The sequence below is a fragment of the Brienomyrus brachyistius genome, chromosome 6, assembly GCF_023856365.1.
Source record: "Brienomyrus brachyistius isolate T26 chromosome 6, BBRACH_0.4, whole genome shotgun sequence".
In the NCBI taxonomy this organism is placed as follows: Eukaryota; Metazoa; Chordata; class Actinopteri; order Osteoglossiformes; family Mormyridae; genus Brienomyrus; species Brienomyrus brachyistius.
In genome coordinates this window covers 19904556-19930083 of record NC_064538.1, presented here as the reverse complement: position 1 = coordinate 19930083, position 25528 = coordinate 19904556, and the positions used below count along the sequence as shown (strand labels likewise).

The 25528-nt window shown below is 42.9% G+C and overlaps 1 protein-coding gene across 3 annotated transcripts in view; it reads right to left on the bottom strand.

Annotated features, from left to right (window-relative positions):
* LOC125744649 (sarcolemmal membrane-associated protein-like) overlaps positions 1–20353 on the bottom strand; it is a 29583-nt gene extending 9230 nt beyond the window's left edge. For 2 of the 3 annotated variants that reach the window (XM_049016689.1, XM_049016690.1), the window contains exons 1-13: positions 18983–20353; positions 14630–14777; positions 13002–13074; positions 9300–9336; positions 7880–7942; positions 7560–7655; positions 7104–7175; positions 5872–6012; positions 5604–5741; positions 5279–5447; positions 3669–3716; positions 2103–2165; positions 1042–1101 (exon numbers count right to left, since the gene is read on the bottom strand). In XM_049016689.1, the coding sequence (XP_048872646.1) occupies positions 1042–1101; positions 2103–2165; positions 3669–3716; positions 5279–5447; positions 5604–5741; positions 5872–6012; positions 7104–7175; positions 7560–7655; positions 7880–7942; positions 9300–9336; positions 13002–13074; positions 14630–14777; positions 18983–19180 (1306 nt within the window). In that variant the 5' untranslated portion in view covers positions 19181–20353. Of the gene's footprint in view, positions 1–1041; positions 1102–2102; positions 2166–3668; positions 3717–5278; positions 5448–5603; positions 5742–5871; positions 6013–7103; positions 7176–7559; positions 7656–7879; positions 7943–9299; positions 9337–11879; positions 12193–13001; positions 13075–14629; positions 14778–18982 lie in introns of those variants that run through there. The other variant, XM_049016691.1, reaches the window with a different exon arrangement.
* Between the last annotated feature and the right edge of the window lie 5175 nt (positions 20354–25528).

Sequence of the window (25528 nt, the reverse complement as noted above, 5' to 3'; positions counted from 1 at the left end):
AGGAAGCCACAGGGATGAGCTCAAATTAAAACTAGCACAAGCGCGACCCTTGAGGAATCCAGGCCCATGACAGCAAGTCTAGTTCCATAATAAAATAAGGGACCCATTTCAGGGCGCGCAGTGATCTCTCAGGCCCATCCAGAACAACCAGAGCCACCCAGCCGTTTGAACAACGGCAACTAATAGGGGAGTCAAGCAACCAATTAAACAGACTCCCCATGCAATCTCAGTGTTGCAGGAGATGAAAACACAGGTATGTGTCTTTCACTAATGAAATTCACAACTAAGATTCTGCAGATGGTGTCTGGTGTCTATAGTCCTGTTTTATTCATAACAGGCAGACTCCGGTTTCAAAACGTTCTCCCAAGTAAGGTGGGGGAGGGCCCTGAAGTCTAAGCACACCTGATTTAAGGTTTATTTATTCAATCTTGAGTGAATGTGCCAACATGAACCCCAGGTTCAGATTGACACCTTAGGAAAAAAAGAAGTGTTATAATTGTACTTCCCCTTGGTAGCTTCAATAAGGTCAATTCAATTAGCCGGGAAAGCAGTGGGGACGGGTTTTTTTGGAAAAATTATATCAAGAGAGAATCCAGCTCAGAGCATAGAAGCAATGAGGCTAAAAATAAATTAGACATAAAACAGATCCTATGTCGGAGGGGAGCAAAAAGTTTGGATCCGTGCAGTGTCGCAAAGCAGTTCGTCGTCGTGCCTTTGCTTTATTTCACTGCGTCTACGGTTCATTTCAGTCATGCTGATGGCAGGTCGACGCTCCTCCCCAGAGTGCCTCATACCATAAACACGAACATAAGTGATCATATGGTAACTTTCCGTTTTCTTCTAGCATGTCAACTGCATTATGTTACACCCAGCCTGGGGATGTTACCACCCACTGGAAGACTGGGGACACTTCCCATACACAAATCAGGCTGAAGATCACGCCTGGTCCTCACAGTGGTAACCCTGCGTTCGCCCTGAGCCACCCCCTCCCCCCCCCCCCACACAACCTACCCTTGCCCAAGGAAGAGAAGCTCATCTTACCATTATTGTTGGAGATCTTACTCAACGGCGAATCCACCGCCTCTTTAAACTGCTTCACAGCTGTTAAAAAAAAAAAAAAAAAAGATTGAAATAACTGCACATCTCTACTCCTCAGAATGTGACCTGCAACCACCCCTGGTACTCAACCAGCAGTGTATTGGTTCTGTTCCAACAGAATATGTGGATGCAGAAGCAGGCCATATACAGTCGGAACCTGATACAGTAACACTGGGTAATACAACTACAAGACAATTATCTATAACCATTGAGTTTTTAAATAAACTACAGCTATGATGCTTCGCCTGGGCTCCAAACCTAAGAAAAATTCCATGGATAAAACTGGACAGGGGCAGTGCGTACCTCAGTATCATGAAGTGTCAATTATATGTATGTATGTCGGCAGAGGGATTTCATGTAAGGAAAAACACCAGCTGCCTTGCCCAGTAGGCAACAACCTGTGTTCTACGAAAGCTCTATGCACCACTGGTCTTGCCTGGGTCCATCATAATCAAGGGCGGAGTTAAAGGGACACTGCTTCCAGCTAAATGCTGATTGGTCTCCATACTAACCACTCCCCTGTCACTCACTAATTTAAAACATGTCATTGGCTAATAAGGCTGCCCCCTCTGTATAAATTACCACCCCTCATTTTAGAAAAATCCTAGAATTGGCCTTGGGTATTACTTAAAACAACCCAGCTGTACAATGAGCCAGCTTTTTGCTGAGTTTTCAGACAATTTAAGGAAGCGCAATTGAAGTGATACTGCGGGATGGACAGACAATGCCTGCTGTGAAACCCAAAAGCCTGCTGTGAAACCCAAGAGCTGAGAGAAGGGAAAAAAAGCAAAAACACACGTCATTCACAGTAGGCGCAACAGGGAAGAAAATACAAATGACACTTACAGTCGCCATGGAACTCTATTTAAAGATTAATTACAATATTCAATTTGGTGCAGACCTGTATCATTAAAATCAAACTGTGGCCCCCCCCGGGGAATAGCCTGGCCCAGCTCCCCCATCAATCAGCCTGGCTATGTGAGGTAGAGAGGCACTGTACTCACGCTGGTACTCAATGAGCTGCTGGATGAATGCACAGTCGCCCCCGCTCTTATTAAGCAAGTGATCTAACAAACAAGAATGGAGAAAAAAAAAGATCATCCGGGAAGTCATGAAGCATTGATGTCTAAGCTGCTTATACATGTCCATGTTCGTATTTGTACACGTCTATGGATTGCAACCTTAAGTATGTGACTGGTGGTTAAATATCAATAGATGGTGGATGGATGGACACATACAAGGCATGATAACGTAGACCCAAAATAATCAACAAAACTGCACCCCAACACAGTGATTATCTATGCTGCCCTGCGCTGTGTGGAGGAGAGCGCAACCCCTCTACAACCCAATACTGACATCAGTCTTCCATCTGAAAACTTTGCAAGACTGAAGTAGAGCTGCAACTATCAAATATTTGGCTGCATTTTTCCCGCAAATATTTGGTCTTTGCATATTACCACTACCAACATTTTTTTAATACCCTTTTACATCGGATCTTCTTGGACCTTCATGAGCAGTGCTAGGAAGACTATCTTGACCAGCTATCTTTTCTGCTTGCTAACTCATGTGTTATGCCTGTGTGACTAGTAAGAACAGTTGTACTAGCACCACACTGTGGTTAGAATATGAACTACACATGAATCTGTTATTAGCACTGCATTCGAAAGTGGATTTTACTTCCCGATTCTTTCCTACATTTGAACATCTGAAATATTTGTTGCGGCACTCGACTGTCTGTCCCATCGAGATGCTTTAAAAGCAAAGAAAGAAACATGCTGGTGATGCTGTCCATGAACAGGTAGCCTGGACAATGAAAGCTACTGTGTAGGTCAGCATGTAGACAGCAGTTAAAATGCTATGGGGAGGTTATGCGCAGGTGTACCGTACAGTGCGGTACTTCTCTGCTATGCACTTGCCAAACAAGGACACTTTAAAGCTCATATACGCAAATAGCACAGTGCTGAGAGCAGCAAACGGTATCTTTCAAAACCTGTCACCAATTGTGCTAGTACACTGCGAATACTTTCCCTCTCTGTCCCTCTGAGACACAGGACACCAGTGGAAGGAGACTTCAACAAAGACTCTGTCAGGTTTCCCCATTTATAGAAAAAAAAAAACTTCAGACAACTGCTACGCTGCAAAATGTGTTTTGGGGGTAGAAAGATGCACCAATCATCCGGGCACATTTTTACCCAGTGTGATGACTGTGGAAAGTGAGACCCAGCAGAACGTCCTGCAAGGTCACCGGGCTGCATTTTATTGCAAAATAAGCCTGGATATAGGTGAGGTGCCAGCTGGGGTCAGTGATCATTATTATTTCCAAGCAGTGAGGCACGATGCCCCGAAAGAGACTGGGCGTTTTCCAATGCTCCCTGCATGAAGGGAACAAGCTATCAAGCTACTGTAGTGCTTCCCAACCCGATCCTTGTGGACCTACAGATGATCCGCGTTTCTTCCCCTCCCAGTTCCCGACAGCAAAAACATGGGCTGTCTGAGGGTCCTCAAGAACCGGACTGAGAAACACCAAGCTACAGTGATCATCCGGATGACACAAGAGGCTGCCCACTCACCTAGGATGTTCTCCTGGATGCTCTTTTCCTGAAGCTGCTCTAACCTCACTGGAAGAATGCAAAATATGAGGGTGAGTAACCAGCAACAGTCTTTACAGCCCTTCCAAGTAGGAAAACAAATGACCATATAAGGTAATGGGTATGAAAAATGCTTACCAATGGGAATATCCAACAATATTATTATTATTAATAGTAGTAGAAGTATTAAAAAATAATTTAAATAAATTTTAATTAATATTAATATACCAATATGTTTTTTAGAAAATTGTACTGGTGTATGGAGTACTTTTACAATCGTTTGCACCACGTTTACTTGTTTTCTGTAAGGGTACTCTCTTTGCACTTTATTTTGTAGGGATGTAACATTCAACTCACGATTCGATACAAATCGATACAATTCTGGGTTCACGATACAATTTTCTCACGATTTTTTAACAGAATGAGCTGCAGACAAATTTATTAAAAAACATGCCTTTATTAATCTTCCTAAACTGTGCAAAACGTGTCCACTTCTTAATAGTGCAACTGAAATTTAATAAGATAAAAAAAAAACCCAAATCAAAATAAATGAAAAAAAATCTTCAAATAAAACTTTACATTAACTGCACCTTCATAATGCTTTTATACTGCATTCATAAAACGTTCAGTGCACCTTCATAATGTATTCATTACGTATTCATAAACATTCATAAACATGTATCCAACATCACTTAACAGCTGTAATATACATTAATAACAGACATTATATCAAAATAACAAATATTACAATTGTATAATCATGTAATGTTTGTTATTAATGTATATTAAAGCTGTTAAGGGATGTTAGGATGTTAAAATGTACTTGCATGCTGCCTATGAATGTTCTATGAATGCATTATAAAAGTGCACTGAATGTTCTATGAATGCATAATGAATGCATTATGCAGCTGCACTTTAATATAACCAAATAAACTAAGGCTTGCATGTGCAGCTTTTCAGCGTGATTTGCCCTTTTAGTAACCTTCGCTCTGGCGGTGGCGAGTTGAGCCAACTGTGGTGCCGGTGGACATGCTGAGGCATGTTCGTTGTGCTATTTCTGTATGTTATCAGTCTTTTACAATGTTTGCATGCAGTGTTTGTCTTGTCTGTCCTTTTTCTCGCCATTTTCGTTTGTGGTTACCGGAGAGCTGAAATGCTGCCACACCGCCAATTTAAGATCGGGGGGGTGTGTCCTCAGGTTCAAATTCCCTCGCCATCTTGCGTTTGGTCAAAACCAAAAACTAACGTGCGACTGACGTGAATACGCAGTGACATCAGACGTCGTCAAATCGAATGTAATATTACACCCGTTTTTCTGTTAAGTGTAGTACCGTGAAGTACTTCTACTAGGTTATGTAGCTAACCGATTCGCGATTCATTGTCACATGCCTACTATTTTGCATTATATGTACATGTACATATATATGTATGTTTGTCTGTATTTTCTGCTGCATGCACCAGAATTTCCCCCGGGGATCAATAAAGTTTATCAACCTGATATTTCTGTTCCCTACAGTTCAGCTGGATGTGGTTCCTCTCCCAAAGATCCCAGCTCCCGAACTCCCCACGGAGCTGTGAGGATGTAAGCTTACCCTGCAGGGCGGCCAGGCGCTCGTTGGTAAAGTCGTTGTCAGCCTGCAGGGCTTCAATGCGGGCCTGCAGGCTCTGCTCTCGCTCCTCCAGAGCGGCGATGCGGAGCTGCAACGCTGCCTTCTCACGCTGGGCCTTCAGAGTCAGCTCCTCCTGACACTCCTCCGCGAGCTGCGCACACGCACACACACACATACCTGACCTGTTACCCCCACAGACCCAGGACAGACCAAACAGCTGCCTTGGCTATACACACACGCTTTTAGTCCAGAAGCAGTGAGGGCCAAATCGGCTACACTGCCCGGGTCTGCTCATCACACAACGTGCCTTCAGCTTCTCCGCCAGGTCCTTGGCCTCCTTCAGGGCGCCGTTGTACTTGCTGGCCAGCTCTCCCAGGTCCTTGCGTGCAGCTTTGCTCATCTCCCTCAGGTGCGTGCACTCATCTTCCGTATTGCTGAGGCTTCTCTAAAAGACGCACGTGGTGTTAACAGGCAAAAAAAAAATACCCCGCAGAGCTGTAAATAAGAGACTGCAGGTCTTCATCCCACGAGGCGAGCTCAAGCTGCAGATCTCCCCGGCAGCCAGGGCCTCTCACCTCCACTTCTGAGAGTTTACGGACCACTTCCATTTTCTCCTGAAGAACCCGCATTAGGGACTCCTTCGCCGTGGTCTCATACTTGTGTTTGTCCTCCTGTAAGGCCTCTAGCTCCCTCCGGAGGCTATCCTCGGTTTGATTCTGCAAGACAAGCAGACAGCTTTGTGCTACGACTAGGGCTGGGTACCGAAATCGGGAACCATGCTCCTATATAATCGGTACGTACCAGACAGCGTATTACGGCGCCTTGTTTTGGGGACACTTAAATGCCTCAACTGCCAATTGAAATATTTGCCCTCTGGTGCTCAGGCAACAGAAGCATCACTGCAGCTCACGTCATCGCCTGGTAACATTACACTCGCCTTGCTGTCAGCAGACTCCTATCCTTAGTTGGCAGATACATTAAACATGGTGAAAAGGCCTAAAGCTAAAGAGTCCAAAATGTGGCTTTATTTCCTTTAAAAGGATTTTGACACCAGGACATGCAACAAATGTTTTTAAACAACTGTGGACATCAAATTTAATGAAGCATCTGGCATCACAGGGGATACACCTGAAGGCAGAGGGACGCGTGACCTCATGTTCTGTAAATTTGTTAAGTATTTTGTATTTATTTCTCCATCCATTTTCTCAACTGTCTTATTCATTGTTGTGGGGGGGGGGGGGGGGCTATTCCGGAGGCTACTGGCACAAGGCAGGGAACAACCCAGGGTAGGGTGCCAACCCATCGCAGGGTGCGCGCGCGCGCGCGCACACACACACACACACACGCACGCACAGACACACACACACACACACACACACACACACACACACACACACACACACACACACACAATTTGGCAATTAACTTTAGGGAAACACAGGGAGAACATGCAAACTCCACACTGTCTCACACACACACTACCCTGGGGGAGACTCGAACCCTGGTCCCAGAGGTATGAGGCCACCCCGTATTTATATACATAGTGTTAATATCTTGTTCAATAAGAAGTTCAAATTTGCCTTAGAAGTAAAAGTTAAAGCTGTTTTTTGTGTCGTTGACCTCCGTTTTGTGCTTAATTTGTTGTACTGCCTCAGGCACCGTTTAGGCACCTTTTTCAAAGCACCAGTATTAGCACCAGTATCGGAAAAAAGCCCAATGATACCCAACCATAGTCACGACTGGGCGAGACTGAAGCCTGCTTTGGCGCTTCAGTTTTACGTTCCTGGGGAGTGGGGGTGGCGCGTACCTTGGAGTACACCTGCAGCTGGCTGCTCATCATCTCCAGCCGAGACAGCAGCCTGTCTTCACTGATCAGTGCCTGGGTGACAGGGCAGATGGGTCATCCTTCTCAGCACAGCAAGGCCACAGCAAAAAGACTTTCCATTGATCAACACAGCCAAATCGAACAGTTCAATTCAGGAGGCGAAGGGACATAAAATCTGAGCTTTGATTGGTCTGTATTAAGCTCGATTTCTCCTCATTTGATTCCTGGTCAACCAACTATTTGCACCAGAAGACCTTAGAGGATTGCAAGTAGGCAAGCACAGAATGCGTACAGATGGATTCCGTTTCGTAAAACATATCGTGGATAATAGAACGATTGTGTGAACAGTAATGACAGGATGATTAAAGTGGCCAATAGGTTCTGATGAGCCTCAAAAAACAAGACAAGCAGAATCAGTAGGATCTGGATGAACGTTACCTGCCAACTGCCCTTGGAAGCCTCCTGAGTTCTGGAGAGGAGTCGCTGCAGCGTAGACAGCTTCTGCTCCAGCATCTGCTCCCTGTGTAAGGCCTCCTGGGTAGGGCGAGTGACCATGAGGACCAATGTTACGCTGTACTCTTAACCTACACATTCACCTCAGGATTCAGTACATTTGCCCAAGTTAGAGCTTTGATGTTTCGCCAAACCTAAAGGCGAACACAGCAACTAGAGAAGTCAAGTAACCAGATGCTACTGCCACGGTCCCCACTAAAGCTGTCAGTAAAAAAAAATCTGCAGAGGGCACTGTTGAGCCATACCTGAAGGTACTGCGAAAGCTGGAACAGCTCCTGAGAGCACATGCTGGGGGTATTGGCAGTGACCTGGTGGTAGGAAGAAATGCCAGAGTTATAGACAGTTTTTTTTCCCAGCAAATCACATCTACCACCAAAAAGAAAAACACAGCTAGCCATGCTTCTCTTATCAGTGCCGAATCATTTCACCGGGCATCGCTTTGTTACGGAATTAATTAGGGAGCTAGAGCAGGACGTCAGTGTTCCTGTGTCAGTCATTTATACAAGCTGTGTGTAATACAAGGGTAGCTTCAAGTCATAGTTTTGGGGTAAAAAAAACAATTAGCATTCCCTTAATTCCCTAGCTGCATATGCATGTCAAACAGCTGTGTGCATGACTGACAGACAGTCGTGAGGCATTCTGGGTTGAGATGGCAGATATTAAGATGAGACAAGGCTTTCCTGCAGTCACGCTAGTGTTTACGCATACGTACACGTCAATGCACCCGAGAAAAACATGAATATGCAAACAGCTGTCAATATTATGCAAGTCACATATACATTTCAACTATATGCCCTACCCAGAGATCTCACCCTCCATTCCCCAGACAGGTATGCTTAGCTCACAGACCTGGAGACTAAATTCCCCAGCTAATAAAGTCAATGGCACTTGTGCTTTCGGTACATTTTGGCGGAGGCGACTGCTGCAGTGCAGCCATTGATTTAACGAGCTTTACGCACACGACATATTAACGCTAAAGTACCTGGAGAAAATGAAAAGATGTCACCAACTACCAATAGTACGCAAGAAGATAAAACTCATGGAATGACTGGCAGCGAGTTACACATGCTCTTGATTGGCCGAAAGGTAGGAGAGCGGGGTGAATTATTAAGCATTACTGATTCCAGCCCTGAAGGAAGCATGTGGATAGAGCAAGACAGACACTATAAACAATGCGGGGTGGTGCTCATCACAAATAGTATGTAAACGTCCAATGTTTTACATGAGCGAAGCCCAAGCCAAACTGGGAAAATTCCTGTTGTGAGAAAAAGTTTGAATCCTTTGGAATTATCCAGACTTCTGCATTAATAGCTTGTAAAAAATGTCCATTTATCTGTTGCTTCAGATTACAGCAGGGCATTTCATCCAGACAGAGGTCAGAAAACATAACTTCTAGTTTTAAGTCAGAGGCACTCTGATAATCTGTTCTAGTATTTCCTAATACGATTTGGAATTTGAGGTCTATATTTATTATTATGACAAAGATCTAATCAAATTTTGGGAGCCATTCATTCAGAAATCCTGGTAATTGCAACAGATTCACAAACCTTTTCTCAAAATTGTGTACCGCAAGGACAAAGAGGGAACAGCCACACCAATACAAGGTCTGTGCGTGTGAGGGAGAGAGAGAGAGAGAGAGAGAGAGAGAGCCGACCACACACTCACCTTGTCCACAGGAAGGGGTGAGGGTACTGGAGTCACACTGCAACACAGAGGACCAAGAAACGCACAAGTCATCTACAGTCTGAAAGTGATACAGTTGTGCTTTAATTGAAGAGGAAACGTAACGAGTAAACTGGAACGCACTGCAGTCACGTGTAATTGCATTTTTGACGCACCATCGTCATGTCTGGGTTAAACATTTACACAAGCTGCCCTCAGGCAGCCACATTGAACCTGGCAGTCAGAAAAGAAGGCAGTTTGGAAAAAACTGTAACACAGCTGTCATTCTGCAGAAGATCTCAAACAAACATTTTCAAAGTCTGGTCCACTTAAAAGAAACTCAACTCACAGGGAAGTATAATTAAGAAAGCATTTTACAGTTGAAAGAGCGAAAGAGAGACGTGCTTCCGGGTATTCTTTATCAAGGCGTCTACTTCGCTGAAATGTCCTATTATCGCAGATAAAGTTTCTTCTCTCCAGCCTTGAAGTGAGATTCAATACTTCCCCACAGACTACATTTTTAAAATTCTGAATAACGATGCACTTTTATTTCCCTAAGTAGAAGAGTATTGTGATATAGGATCCATTAAATGCTTTAATTAGAGTCAGCTAATCAAAAGCGTCACTATTGCTAAGTCACAAAAAAAACAAAAAAAACAAACAAATAATAAAACACCCTTCTACTCATATTGCTGCCTAAATCGCCAGAATGACACAAAATTGATGACAAGCCGGTCACTTCCAGTTCTGGAGCTTGGAAATAGCACTAGTTCTGTTAATTTTTAAAAAAGCCTTCTTGCCATTGAACTCCATTCGCCAAAGAGCTACTGATCATTAAAGTCATGTGAGATAATGCATTTATCAGTCCAGCCATAAACCCTTAAAGACTTCGCACTTAGACTCTAAGAAACCCTTTACCTAAACTTTTATAAATGCAACGGGTTTAAACGGGTTTTAAATCTGGCACATTCACACTGATTGTTATACATACATTTGGCTTATTTAATTGTTACCCATATACATTTAATTCATTTACACTTTATCACTACTCAACTATCGTTTTTAGCCCTTGTCTTGTATTTCTGTGCTCTCTCTCACTACAGGAGAAGCATTTGTTTGATGAATGATCAAATACAGCTGCGTTGTACTTATACAGCAGAGCGATTCCCAATTTTCTACGCGGTCCATTTTTCACGATTTAAATGATACTGCGAGGCAAAAGAACAAGGTTTTTTTTTTAAAAAAAAAAAAATTAATCTGGCGAGCTACCCAAGGGGGAATTTTGCATTTAAAAACGTGGACCAGATTTCATAATAAAAAGTGTCCTACAGATGATTCACAGAATAGCCTTTAAATTAATGGTTTGCTAAATGAAGGCATCTATTGGGCTAACCGGACCTACAGACTCTCTAATGAAAACCACGGGTGTCATATCTTTCACACACACTGCTATCTAAAACAGATTAAAAATTCAAATTAAATGTATAAGAAAAAAGTCACATAAAACATGAAGTATCCAGTCTGTACTGAAAATAAGGAGGGGCTGGTCTTGGATTTCAAGAACAAATGTTAGTTTTGTCTTCTTATTCTGCTCCCTGTACATCTGCCTTAGATTTTCAAGGGAGGGTGAAGGGCTACACGTCTGCTTAACAGTGAAGGGTGATCATTCCTCAAACATCTGACAATCCAGTGCTTCACACAGACCAGATGATCTTCCATTTGGCAAAAGGGCATGGGCTAACATAACGATTAGCACCTCAACACTTCACAGGGGAAGATCCACTCTATTTACGTTTATATTCTTGGCTGTTTTTTTTCCTGTCAGAGCCTAAACCTTGCCATCTGCTGTTTTTGTTCCACCAGCAGGTAAAACCATTACGTCCTTGTTCGCCTTGTTTGGGTCTGTGCTCCTCTCTCATTCTGTTCTTTCCAACTGTTCAGCAAAAAAGATGGCTGCCACCTGCAGAATTTCCTTGGTTTATCATTATGCGCTGTCCTTTCATTTAATATGCTCTATACTTTGCAACGTGCCTTGTGTCCTTTCTTTGGTGGTAACACCTATAAAATCAAAATGCTGCTTAACTAACATCAGCGATAAAAGTGCTACTCTCCATTAATCACACTTTTACTCACCTGCAAGCCAAAATTAAAACCTGCTAGACTTGATTGGAGTTGAAAATGCCATTTATGCTTCATTCCCTGGTTCCAGCAACTATGCTGAGGCTAACCAGAACTCCACCCCCCACAAATATCCAGATTAACAAACCACCCGCTTCATGGCTGCCCTTTATCTGCTTTCTGTCAAACCGTGTTGCGCCCATCACCTGCTTATGCTGCTGTGACCGCTTTCGTAACATCGCGAGAGGTGATCGCACTGACTGTGCTCGCACATCTGCAAGTGAATCAGTATTGAAATACATTCTTTATTTCAGATTAATTCCATTCATTACTTCCACTGAAACCGTCTCATTTAGAGCAGAAATAATCTGTGAATGACATCTGACATCCGTTCAACCGGGTCGCCATGCCCCAAAGAGACAGGACAGGAGCACCAAACCTATAAACAAGCACAGCTTTCCTTACCAGGCACTTCTAGGAGGCTCTTCCAGCAGCTCCAGCAGAATCACATGTGAGATATTCCAGGTTCAGGGCTCTGCGAATCAGTGCCCAGCTTCCCCAAAGAGGAGGTCTTTCAAATTGAGCAGATGAGACACTATCGAGATGGCTTTGCGAGTCTCTCACCACCATGGCGACCGGCTGCTGCGCCTTTGCCTGCCTCTGAGCAGGTGCTGCGGCCCTACCCTCCAACTAACCTTGCAGATTTGGATGCCTAAAGAGGATGTGCAGAAATAATCCCTACTGTAAACCTCCCGCCTTCAGCACAACTCAGGGCCCCCTGGCTGGGATCCTGCCTACGCTACGCCCCCCCCGGAAGCGCCGCCTTTGTCTCTGCTCGGCCTGCCCGCCTCCACTTCTGCCCCAACACGGTTACGAACCAGAAATTGGGCGCTTGCCTCTCACTGACCTACTTCCTCATACCGAGGTTTCATAAGCTAGAGTCACCTGCCCCATTCATTCGCTCCATCCGATGACAACTGAAGCACACACCCCCATCACAGACCTGCTTGAAAAAAAAAAAGAAAGAAAAAAAAAAAACCCCACAACTTCTGAACATCGTTCACTTATCTAAGCAGGCCGGAATACTTCATAGGGCTCAAGGAAGAATTACGTTTCCATATTTCAGCCACAATGCTAAAAACATTTGTTGCTCACTAAGTTCTCCTTCATTCAGACACTCCCTCACGGGACAAAACATTTAAGCGGTTGCACGGTTTATCGCAGTAAATGGGCTAGAACAAGTCGGCGCCAGAAATGGCTGAAGAGGTCTGCTTGCCAGCCCAAGCCTGCTGGCAGGGATGCCCGATGAATGCAGGCCGGCTCCACAGACAGAACAGCGCCGATAGTTTGTGGCAAGTACCTGCATGTTCCACCGTTTTCTCACATGCAGACACTGTTCCGAGGAAACGGCAGGTCTGTTGCCACCATTTATACACAAAGCCTTCATTACACAATGATCTGGAAAATTTGACTAAGCCCAGCAATAAAATACACAGAAAGAATGACAGTTCACAATGACTGTAGAAACTGCATGCTGCGTGAAGGTCAACTGGGGAACCAAGACCCTCCCGTAACCCAAAAACTCACTCGGATCGTCTGTGGGCTTCCAGGCCGTCAGGAAGGAACAGCTTGATGAGGGACACGATGCATCCGTGGGTGACTGAAGCATAAGAAGAAAGGAAAGAAGATGACCTCGCCCCCATAGCAGTGAGAGAGACAGTGCGACAAACAGCCAAACATCCAGCACTCACAGTAAGTCCTATATATGCTGTACAGTTATTTCTAGGAATTTTCAAGATTCAAGACCTTTATTAATGATGCGCAAAAAGTACTATGGAAGGCTTGTTTGTTCAATTTTGCATTAACTTGCACTTACTGAATTAGATGCCAAACTTTTGTTGTCTTTCTACTTTGTACAATGACAATACAATGACCAAGTTGAATCTAATCAAAATCGCAACTGAAGAGCAGCTTTCACCGTGACTTTCAGCTGCGAGAGGCATTTTTGTCACCATGGTAACAAGGCCCAAGGCATTTCATCGTTTTTAATTTAACAAACAAGTTCCAATATAACACATGATGCAATACCTACCACAATAATTAAGAATGCATTTACCTTCAAAACATAAAATTCTTGGTATGCGATTTTAGATCTGGCTAGAGGTTAATGAAGTTTCCCTATTTAGGTACTCAGTCCTGTTCACATCAGCAGTCTAGAAATGCATAAAACAAGCCAGCCAGTAGATGGCACAAATGAGTACATCCAACTTCTATACACCTCATCTAGTGTTGCAGTGAGCCTGGAGCCTATCCCAGAAAACACAGGGAACATCCCGGAAGCGATGCCAATCCGTCACAGGGCACACACTAAGGGCAATTTACAAAACTGCGGGAGGAATGTGGAGTACCTGAATGGAACCCACACAAACACACAGTAAAAACATGTAAAATTCATACACACAGAGCCCACTGTGGGAACCAAACCGCTAACCCTGATCTCCCCCAATGAGCCGTAGCAGCATCCAGAACTTAATCCAATAATATTTACACACAATATGCTCCACAAATTGGTTTCTCAGTAAAGCTATTTAACAAAGTGACTACCTACCATTATAAATACCATTAAGAGACTTGACATTGGGAATTACTAGCAGGAAAATATATAACAAAGTAGATGTGCTGTAAGATTTTAATTAATGAAATTACATAAAATCCAATGCAAGGAGGAAAGGTTTGCATCAATTTTTAGCTTTCAGATGTACTTTTTGTGTAATGGAGATGGAGATGGAGCTTTTCCACTGGAGAAACTAGTTACAGGACGGTTCCAGCCAGCCTGCAATTTCTACTGTAGAAGGGTTGGCTCAATATAGGCGTTGCCGGGTTTGGAGAGAGGCAGAGACTTAAAACCGAAGAGGCAAGCAAGAGATGCTTATTTACTGTTCACAAGCCATGTTATGCAAGTATTAAACACTAGAGGAATTAACATTTGTTCAGCTGTTCAATAGTACTTTTTTTTAAAGTAGGAGTTTGGAAATTGTCAAGTTCCGAGTTATCGGGTATACATCAATACTACACGATGTGCAATAATATCGAGTAATATATAGACTGTTTTTTTCCTTCAGATAATCTTGGTGGCAGTGAAAAAGCACACACACACACAGAGAGAGAGAGAGAGAGAGAGAGATAGAGAGATAGATATGAAAACACTCTGGTACCTTTTCGGGTGTTCTCAGTTACATCCACCCCAAACTGGACGACATCACCGGAGAGGACCTCACAGGGGGGGCTCTCTTCTGAGCCCCGACTTAGGCGCTGGCTGTTCACAAAGGTACCATTGCTGCTCTTAGTGTCCTGGAGGTAGAACTGCAGGCAGAGGACACGGCATCAGTGAACTATGAACTAAGGGAGTGCAATGCAAAGCTCTGCCCGTATTCCATAGGTGACAAGATGCTAACCCAGTAAGAGGATGGGGCAGGTGGAGAAGAATAAGGCCTGCACCTAGCGCTCATCCCCATGACCTTAACCCACGCACCAGTCTTCCAACTGCTTATCCAACAGGGAGGCTTGGAGCCTATCCCAGGAACCACAGGCCACAAGGCAGGGGAAGACCCTGGATGGGATGCCAGACACTAGTTCACCTAACTGCATGTCTCTGGGCTGCAGGAGGAAAGCAGTCTCCGGAAGAAGTCCATGTGAGTAGGGAGTAGGTGGGATTTGAATCTCCAGCCACAGTGCTACCTGCTGAACCACAGTTCCATCCAAAGACCTTTATTCTTATATAAATAAAGGACAGGACCAAGAACCATCCCATAGATAAGGGTGTCAAATCGTATTCGCAAAGGGCCGGTGTGTATGCGGGTTTTCGCTACAACTCCCTAATTAGATTAATAATTAGAGGTCAGATTGGCTGAAGAGTCCTCACACCTGGATTTGAACACCTAACCTACAGATTACCCCAAAAACCTGCATACACACCGGCCCTTTGCGGTTAAGATTGGATACCCCTGCCATAGATTCTACAGGACTATGACTCTAAACAGAAACCTAATGAAGATGCATGTATGCAAAGCCTTTTCTTCTCAGCAGCACCAAAATCCATCAGCAAGCATCGACTATTGGGAGATACCGAGCCTCCCCTAGCTGTACTGAACACCTTGTGTCAAACGCAGCAAGGAAGCCCCTACCCCCGGGGCAGGCAGCAAAGACAGAGCACGAACAGAGTTGCTGCAGGCCGTCTGCGGTTTCACCCGAACTTGTGTCATCTGCCAAACGTGAAGAGAAACTCCCCACCAGCCAAATAAAACTGGCTGGGTTCCAGGCACAACTAAGCCTGAGAAAAACCAGGGACCACACAGGAAGAGAAAACATGCGGAATGACAGAAAAATCATTCACACAACTTCTCTAACTGCTTCGGCCTGATCTGAGTAAAATACATTTTTAATAAAATATGAATGCAACAGAATGTCCCCATTACGTGACAAATATATGTGAGGCAGATGCTTTTGCCCAAAGTGTGGTACAAGGGAGGCAAATAAGTACACAGCTGTCTCCTTGACAACTAAGACACAAATGCTGTGAGGCAAAGCTTCTACCAGTAACAAGTGTGAGTTACCATTGGAGCTGATGCAGTACACTCCCTATCAAAACATTGGAAGAACATAACAAAAAATTGCATGACAATGGAACACTTATGGTTATGCATCCAGACTTCGCGTTTTCAAAATATGATGAAAAACTGACAGCTAAAATAGCAAAAGCCAAAAATGATGTACTACACAGAGCATGGATACATATATCTCTAAAGAACCTACAGCCAATTATTTGGAGATTTTACCAGCTTCACTAACTTATTAATTTTGCTTTTGAAATTTTCCTGAAAACAGAGAAATGAGATTCTTCAAGATTTTTTCTAAGATAAGAATTACACAGAGCTGCCCGTTATTTAAAATTTACAGAACTCTTCTAAAAAGACTGCATCTATACAGCTTTTACAGTAACATCTAGTATTTTAACAGGCCATATTAAGAATGAATTAAGCAACTGACACTTTTGCAGCTAGATGTTTACTAATGCACTTGAGGTCAGATTCCATGTTTGAGGACATCACAGCAGAGGCATTCCTTAATTACAATACTGCCCACAGAAATTCCCCGAATCACTGTCCCCAGTGAACGTCTATGGCCCTGTAGACACAGACCATTTAGCTATTCTGCAACAACAAATCAGATCGCATGAAATCCCTGTATATATCTCAGTATATCTGCCGGGGCGAAAGATCAGTTATCCCTATTCCACTTTTATTAAGCATCTGTTTACACAGTTACAGGCAGTTAAAAATGCTGAGTTAAGAGGTACAGCAGTTATAAACAGCCAAATAGAGCTGATGTACTCAGCAGTAATTTTTCTGTATTTCTTAATACAGATGGGGACAGGACAGAGTTGAAAAGCTAAACTGTGAAATCTTAGCGATGAGCTAATATACCCACAGAAGGTAACATATGGTGATTGGTAACTATTTTTCTTTTGTTGGTGGCCAGAGCTTATATTTACACTAAGCATGTAAAAATCCACAGTCCTCACCAAACCCATCTGGGGGGGTCTATGACCTTTGACCTCCACTGCCTCTTCAAAGTCATTAACTAGCACCTATGGTCTTCTAGGCCACTCACAGTCATTTTGTTTATGAAGCTAAACAACAGAAATGGGTGGTAATACGGTAAATCATGGTATACCGCGGTATTTTAGGTATACTGTGGTATTTTATCATGGTAAATTCTTTTACGGTTGACCTCCATGAAGGACTACCATGGTATAACGTTTGAATGGTAAGATGATATGAAAGATGAGATACCACCCAAGCCTAGTAAACAATTCACTGTCAAGTCTTAATACAGCTGTATAAGAAGAGACAAGCTTATCTCACCATCCTGACACACCCAAAGACAAACTTATGACAGAAAAAGGCTTAAAAACAAGTATTTTACACAGTAGACAATCTAGCCCAGTCAGCTCTTATAGGGGTGCTCAGTGTTCTCATTTTAATCCTGTTCAGAGCTGCAAAATTTTACATCCAATGATGCTGACCATTCAGAATTTTGAATGAAATAATGACATATTGAGAAAACGATGAGGAGATAAAGGGTTTGTCTACTTGTGTTTGGCAGTTAATGCAGGGTGGACATAAATGAAACACTCTTGTTGAGAACCTCAGAAACACACATTTGAAAATGTTCATTAATCATTATGTGATCCCATCCCCCTCCAGCAGCTGGATTTATTTTTATACAAACCATTTTAATACTATGAATGAACTGCAAAGCAGATTTATTTTTTTGTTTCTAAGCACGTAGCCATTCTACCTTCTTGAGATAAGTGGCTTCATTTATGCCAGCACAAAATTACTGGGACAAGGTCTGTGGGACAAATCTTTAAATACCTTAAGAAGCAAAATGTGACATTTTATGAATGTTACTCGCTGTGTATTCATATTCATAAATACCATTTAATTGCCCATATGAAATACAAGAAATAAGCATTTGTAACAGGGTTAGCTGGCTCTATCCCAATCCAGCAGACACTTTAATAAGCTCCACAGCTAACTGATGCTTTGAAAAAAAATAAAGCAGGTAATCAAATATGAACGTAACAAAAATTCCAGATCTTACTCAGATCACGACACCCCCTGAAGCAACTTGTATCTTTTTTTAAGGGACTAGCTAGCCAATGGCTACTGAAGGCCAGCTCCTTGGCTCAAAATTAGCCTGCACCTGTTGGCGGCCTGGCAACAGCCCACACTGCAACAGTGAAAAAAATCGCACTCTCTCACCAATACCTGAATGCACATTCATACACTCTCTGAAAACAAACTGGATGAAGAAAACACAGAACCTTTTTCTTACGGGGATCGTTAAAGAGTCAGGAGGTCACCATAGAAATTTTACAGACATCACGGCAGAGTAGGCACCACCAGAGCTACTATTGTCAATATAACAGATTTTTTACACTGCAGTGCATAATTAAATGAAATCAACAGAATGTTGATTTTCTATCAATCTTGAATAATGCTGAAGCATCCAAGCTTCTTTCATTAAAAAAAAAATCTTTGAGATAATAATCTCTAATAAGACTATATTCAGAACACAAACACCTTAGCAGTTTTAAATAGACGAAGCAACATATATTTTCCCTCTAAAAAGCCACAATTTATTTAATCTCTTGGCAAAACGTGTACTGCAGTACTTAAGGTGTTATACATTTAAAAACAATAGAATTTTCCCCACTGGGATCAATAAAAGTATCAATTAAATGTAACGACTTGGACACATTAAATAATTGAAGAATGTTCAGATAGTAAAAGCGCACGAAACTTTTGCAAGGTTTCAGAGCTTCTTGATAATAATAATGATAATATTATTATTATTATCATCATTATTATTATTAATAATACAATTCCCAGAGAGATGACTTAAGAGCATGATCCCGCATTTTCCAGGAACTAGACCTAAAAACAGTGTCAGGAACTTGACCGGAGGCTTATCGCATGAAAGCTGGCTGATATCGCACCGACCTTGCCCAGCTTGTGGTCGAACCACACCAGCGCATGATTCCGCGACAGGACCTTGCAGTCGAAGGTGGCGTTGTTGGGCCCCGGCCGACACCGGGCCACCGAGCGGCCGATCTTGACCGGTTCGTCCAGGTACACATGGCGCTCCTGGAAGGCGTGCGAATTTGGGCGGCAGGTGAACACCGCCAGTGCCGACGGCATTGATGAAGGTGATGGCTTGGAAGGGCTCTCACTCCAGAACTGACGGAAAGCAGCAGCTCTTGATCCGACATGCAATTAAGTTCCCTTCAGAGTCAGTCGAAATAGTTATATCTGGATGTACAGCAATGAAACAGACCTACATCACGGTCCACGACCTCCTCCTAACACCACATGCGTTCCACCTCACAATTCTGTCCATCCCATGTTTCCGAAGCACAAACACATTTACCAAAAACTTCTTCCATAAAAACGCATCCCCCTCAAGTAAACCGAAACTCGGCAACAACAAGGTACCATTTACCTGTCTAAAAATCTCACTGGTTAGCTAGGACTGTCACGGTCCGACCACTTAAGCGTGAAATGAGAATAACTACCGAATTTTCTTTTAAAACAGGCTAATGAATGAATTAAACATATTTTTTTTTTTCCTAAACTACCGGACATTATTCTTCCGCCTAGGTTAAGTACTCCATTTACCTAGCCTTCCTTAGCCAACTACGGGGTGTGACTGTGGGGTTTCGGACACCGATTTTAGCTGAGCTCGGACAGTTATCTTTTACCACTTAAACCGCACTCACTGTTCAAATATTCCCACTGACAACGTTCATTCGCACGCCGGATAACCAGAAACACACGCCCGCTTCTCCGGAGATTCTGTGACGGCTAGAACACCGCCTCCGGCTATTTCGGGTAGCTAGCCTGCCGCATCTCCATCCCAGGCTACGATTCCGTTTGCTCTCGGGTTAACCGCCCAAGTACTTCACCACTATCAGCACACCCGTATTAAACAAAATCCGCACTCTATCCCGGTTACTAACCAGTCGTCCAACAGTTTAATCACCCGGCTACCTAGTCACTAGCAATACGAACTGACCGCGAGCTGTTCTGACTGGAAGTCCTGTTAACTCCTGCATATCAAAATAAAAATTACCAGCCATCTAAGCTGCTTCCTTAAATCTCCATCTTCAAAGTATATTTCCCGGGTAAGCCAGTGGTCAGACTTAACTTTCCCAATCGTAGCTTTAACCTTGCCAAACAGCTAACACATGATTAGATGCATAAGGTTCGGCCGTAACTAATATTGTTAAATAACTATGCTGAAATGACTGCACTGCAACAGATACAGAGCGATCCTTCTTCCTCTGCTAACGGTCCACACTTGATAGTTTGACGTCGGATCGGCGCGTTGCTGCCACCTACAGCTCTGGATGTATATTCGGACACGAATAAGGTGATTAGAGACAGGGATCATCTGACATCTCGGCAATTATTTCTTCATGGTCAAAAGAGAAATAAAGAAGTCTTCTTATTTAAATGCGTAAGGCTTTTTTAAATGATAACGTTGCCTCGTCACCCTTTAAATATTTAATTTTTTTATAGCAATTATATAGTACAGAATACTTATGTATGAAAACATGATCTTTAAAAATTCAATAGTGCATATGCAAATTGCATGTTATTTAAAAGTGGATTTTTCAAAAAGGGGCTAATTATACAATTCTGGGTTGTAGGGAAAGTGAAATCAAATAATAAGCCGTTCTGGTGTGAACAAATCAATGACAAAAGTCAGAAAGTAGGCAGCTTTCAAGCCGATCATTCCCTGTGGCACTTATGATGAGCAGAATAGTATTTTATTCATAATTTCACTGGTACTTTTTAAATGTTCACAAAAAGATATGATTCATTGTACATAAATCACCTTCTTTAGTCTATACATGGGAGTAAATTATTTTATTGTAAACCCCAAACCAGTCAAAACAACCCACTGGACCCCCTTAAATGGTTGGAGACCTCAAGCCCCCCCCCCCCCCCCCCCCCCCCCAAGCCAATGTTATGCCCTTCATTCTATAGGTACAATCATAGTTTCCAAATAAAATGCTGTGTCATGGTAAGATTCCTAATTCTTGCAAAGGGCTGTTTTCACCTGACAGATGGATTTATTTAAAGGATTTATGTGCTTTTTATAAATGATTTTTCTCCCCCCCACCAACCCCCTGACCCCCGCGGAGCTGCCCCTGTTGCCAAGATTTACTGAGCACCTTAGAAACAGCACTGACAGATTCCAAATTATTCTACCCATTGCTGCTACCCATTTCAGCCATAATTCTCATTATTTTAATAATTCTGCTCAGCATTATTTGTTAACGTTTCATTCATTTTATTTATATTCCCACCCAAGGTGCCTCTTTGCGCATTACCTCTGCTGTGCAGTGTTCCTGCTCAGATCGCTGCTTTTCTGCATCAGTTCTGCCACACAGAATTTCATTGTATTCTATGCATAACTGTTTTATATTGTATGTTGACCCAAATGATTTACATGTAAGGGTTAAGACAGACCTGTGTTCTCTGGTTGGCAACATGCTAAACATGATATCATACTGATCAAACTGGACACATAAGCGTCAGCCAGGAATAATCTGCCACCCATTCACTGTCCGCATTCTTAAGCTGTCTCTCCTTCAGTAACTTGGCAATGGTGCCACTGAGGTGAAGGTGCTGACAGGCAGCATCGCTGAGTGTCCACGTTGGATTTTAGCCTTGTTGATGTGGCCTGTCCCAATATTGTCTATTATCCAGTAGCCATTTAAAGAGGGACAGCATCAAGCGACTGGAAGAATTTTATCAGTTCATTGGATGGTGTGGAACTCAGTGGGTTAGGGATCTGTGCCCATTTCCAGAAGGCTGTGGGTTCAAATCCTGTAGTCAGCAAAGTAATCACATCACCACGAGTCTGTTAAGCAAGGCCCTTAACCCCATGTTCGATGCAGGCTGTCTCTCAAACTTGGTCTTGTGTATATATAAAACATTACTATTCTATTATTCCTTGTTTGTTTTTTTTGCTCTCTCACTCCCAGTAAACTGATCTGCCGCCTACACTGTCACATGGCTTGAATCTCTCCACTTTGTCCATGGTGATTTAAGAGTCACGTAAATGCTAAATCCTGTTCCATGAATATTACCCTGTGCCCCTAGCAGCTTTGTGTGCCTGGGGTAGCGGAGGTCACCTGCCCTCCACCAGAAACGCCAGGAAGGCACACGTCAGTACAGGCGGCGACGTGACCGTCTGCTCGGAGGCGGGAGGAGAGGAGGAGCCGTGTGTCATCGGCGCAGCGGTGGTAAGAGAAACCATGAGAGGAGATGACAGATGTTGTGAGCATAGAGGACAGGCGAAGACTTAGGGATGATTCCCGTGAGCAGGAGCCACTTCATATGAAGAGAGGGACAATTTTATTTGTGTGGAATTTTCTTGTTCTGTCCACAGGCATGTGGATTTTCTCCAGGTACTTTGATCTCCTCCCCTGACCCTACAGCATCCTTTAAAAGCAAATTGGCATGTCTAAATTGTACCTCATGTGTGATTGTGCCTGCCTGCCCAGTGATGGACTGGCCATTTAAGTATCCCATTTGATCCTTCTAACAGATCTGAACTTTTCTTCACTCGGAAGCCGGACTACTTGCATCATTATTAAATTACCATCATTTACTGATTACTCTATATATTTGTTTAGCAGATGCTTTGAGATGAAATGACTTGCAGATTTTACCCATTTGAACAGCTGGATATTTTACTGGAACAGTTAAAATTAAATATTGTCCTGAAGGGTAAAACAGCATGAAACCTCCTGGGATATATTTTTGTGTTTTTGTTTTTCAAATATACGCCGGCTCTAGGGGCAGTATGACATTTCCGAATATCACCTGTGGTTTTTATTTATGTGTTGTTTAATTTAATAGACTGCTCCGAGGTAGTCATGCTGTGTCATGAATGTTATTTCAGCCATAAGATTCATACCTAAGAGATGACGTTTGTATGAGGCAGAATGCGGAGCCATTACCTTGGATTACTCACACTTGGTGTTTTTGCTGGCAAAAGTGAGTTGTCAGCCACTACACCTGCTTTGCATTCCCGGGGGCCAGGCAGATACTGCTTCTGCAGAGATCCTGCTATCTGCCGTCATCCTAGCGTGCAGCACCCAGAGGTGGATGACAGGCCCCCTTTTGGAGCACAGACACCCCACAAGAAACTAGTTTTGAACATGATAATCATTCTTCAAAGTATATCGTCAACTTCAGATATAAGAATATGTGACGTCAAAACGCAGAGGAAATATTGTTCTTGTAGGTGCAGATGAGTAACATCCATCCAATTTCTGTAACCACTTATCCTATTCAGGTTTGCCAGGAGGACTGGAGCCTATCCTGGAGGCTATAGGCACAAGGCAGGAAACAACCCAGGATGGGGCGCCAACCCATCACAGGGCACACTCACACACCAACCAATCAACCACACAGTCACACCTACGGGCAATTTGGGGAGTCCAATTAACTTCAGCCTGTTTTTGGACTGTGGGGGGAAACCACAGTAACCCAGAGGAAACCCCACAATGACACAGGGAAAGAAAGAAACACTGGAAAACTTAACCACCTGATTGGTGGATTGTAGATATTTAGCAAGGGACTTTGGCACTGAAGCAGAACGTACAAAAAAGTTAATAGATTTAGATTCAGCGTTGTGAGCCAGGAGTTATCAGACCTCTTACAGATCCAGTCTGAGGCTGGGAGGGGCCAGACTGTTCAGCAGTTGGATAGTCTGAGGGAAAAAGCTGTTTTTAAGTCTTACTCTTCTGGCTTTGAGACTGCAGCACCTCTTACCAGATGGCAGTGAAGCAAAGAGCTTATGATAAGTATGTGACGGGTTCTTGATATTAGATTGCATAAAGCCCTGCTTTATATATATATATATATATATATATATATATATATATATATAGGTGTATAGTATATACACAATGGTAGCGTAGAAAATACAGAAAAAATTGGGTCATTGTAATCTAGCATCCTGAAATGTACTGCAGGGATTTAATACTATTCTACAAGAAATTACACCATTTGGTGTTCTGTTGATAGTAGTGGAAAGTCACCTTCAGCTTAGTTGGCAACCATGACATTTGGGAGGAGGGAGCAAAAATGTGGACTGTCTGGGGGGTGTGTGAGGATTGTGCTGAGAAACACTGGTTTATAGTGTTTGGTTTATGTCATAAAAGCATTCAGTGACCCCTTGTGTTCAGTGGATGTGGGACATTGTCGTCCTGGAACGTTCGACTCACACGCTGGTGGGAATGTTTCACTGTTTGGTGAACAATGGTGCCCAGAGAAACGATCAATGTGTGGAGTTTTATTTTTGTTTGTTGTATTTCTGCACCATCCTTGTTTATTGAAAAAAAAATTATTAGTTTTACAAACTCCTATCTACATAATTACATAATTATGTGCCTCACTAGTAAGTCACTTTGGACAAAAACTTCTGTCAAATAAATGTATACTTTGCCAGATGCTCCCTCAAGTTCACCTTCTGATTATTTATTTGTTTATTTATATACCCCAAGACATCCTGAATAACATGTTCGTCAAGTTTCGATGTCCAATACTGGGGTTCGAATGCCTTCCCACCATCTTCAGTTGACAGGAGAAAAAGTGATTCTGGCTCTGATCGATGTGATCACTCAAAATGACTCCGTATCCATGTGACTTTACCTTCCCCTCTAAGGGGCTGAGTGGTCCTAATCCATATGGATATAGAGATAATGAGCCCTATCGCTATAACTAAGCAGCCAGAATCCTTCCCCATAGGACTCAGGCACCTTTGGCATACAGCATGCATGTACTCATCTGCAAGGTGACAAAAATGACTCATCTGACCATATGACTTTGCCCTGCTTGGTGTTTTTTTTTTCCTCATGTAACTGACCATAGCAACTCCTTTCTTCCCTCCTTTCTAAAGCACAGTACTAAAGCATTCAGGACATTATTATTATTTTTAATGAAAAATAAAAGTTTAATGAAAAAAACCCTCCTTAATCAATAGTTTTGTAGACCTTCCCCAAACACTAGGAAAATCTGCACAGTATTTCAATACATCACACACATCCTATTAACAAACTATCGGATTAATGCACTCTTTAAACAAACAGCAGCTACGTGTTCATTAATAGGGCAGGTCTGATTAGTTCATATCCTGACTATTATTCAGTATTGCCAGGTAATGATAAATATACTGTACAGTATACGCAATAGGAGTGATCCACCAAATTGTGCAAAAAATGCATTTCAATAGGCCTGATTAGCCATTATTTGTATAATGTACATGTTTATACATATGGATAATGTATGTCTCGTGGCTATTTAAATAAGAGAAAATCCTTAGGGAATCTTAACCTCTACTGTACAAACATGCATCATCCAAAGAGAAGCCTTAATGGACATTGGGTTTGAGCAGCGTGGCAGACAGCAGTAATGACCCTAGTTAAGCTGTCATCTAGCCAGGGGAGCTTCCCAGAATGTAACTAC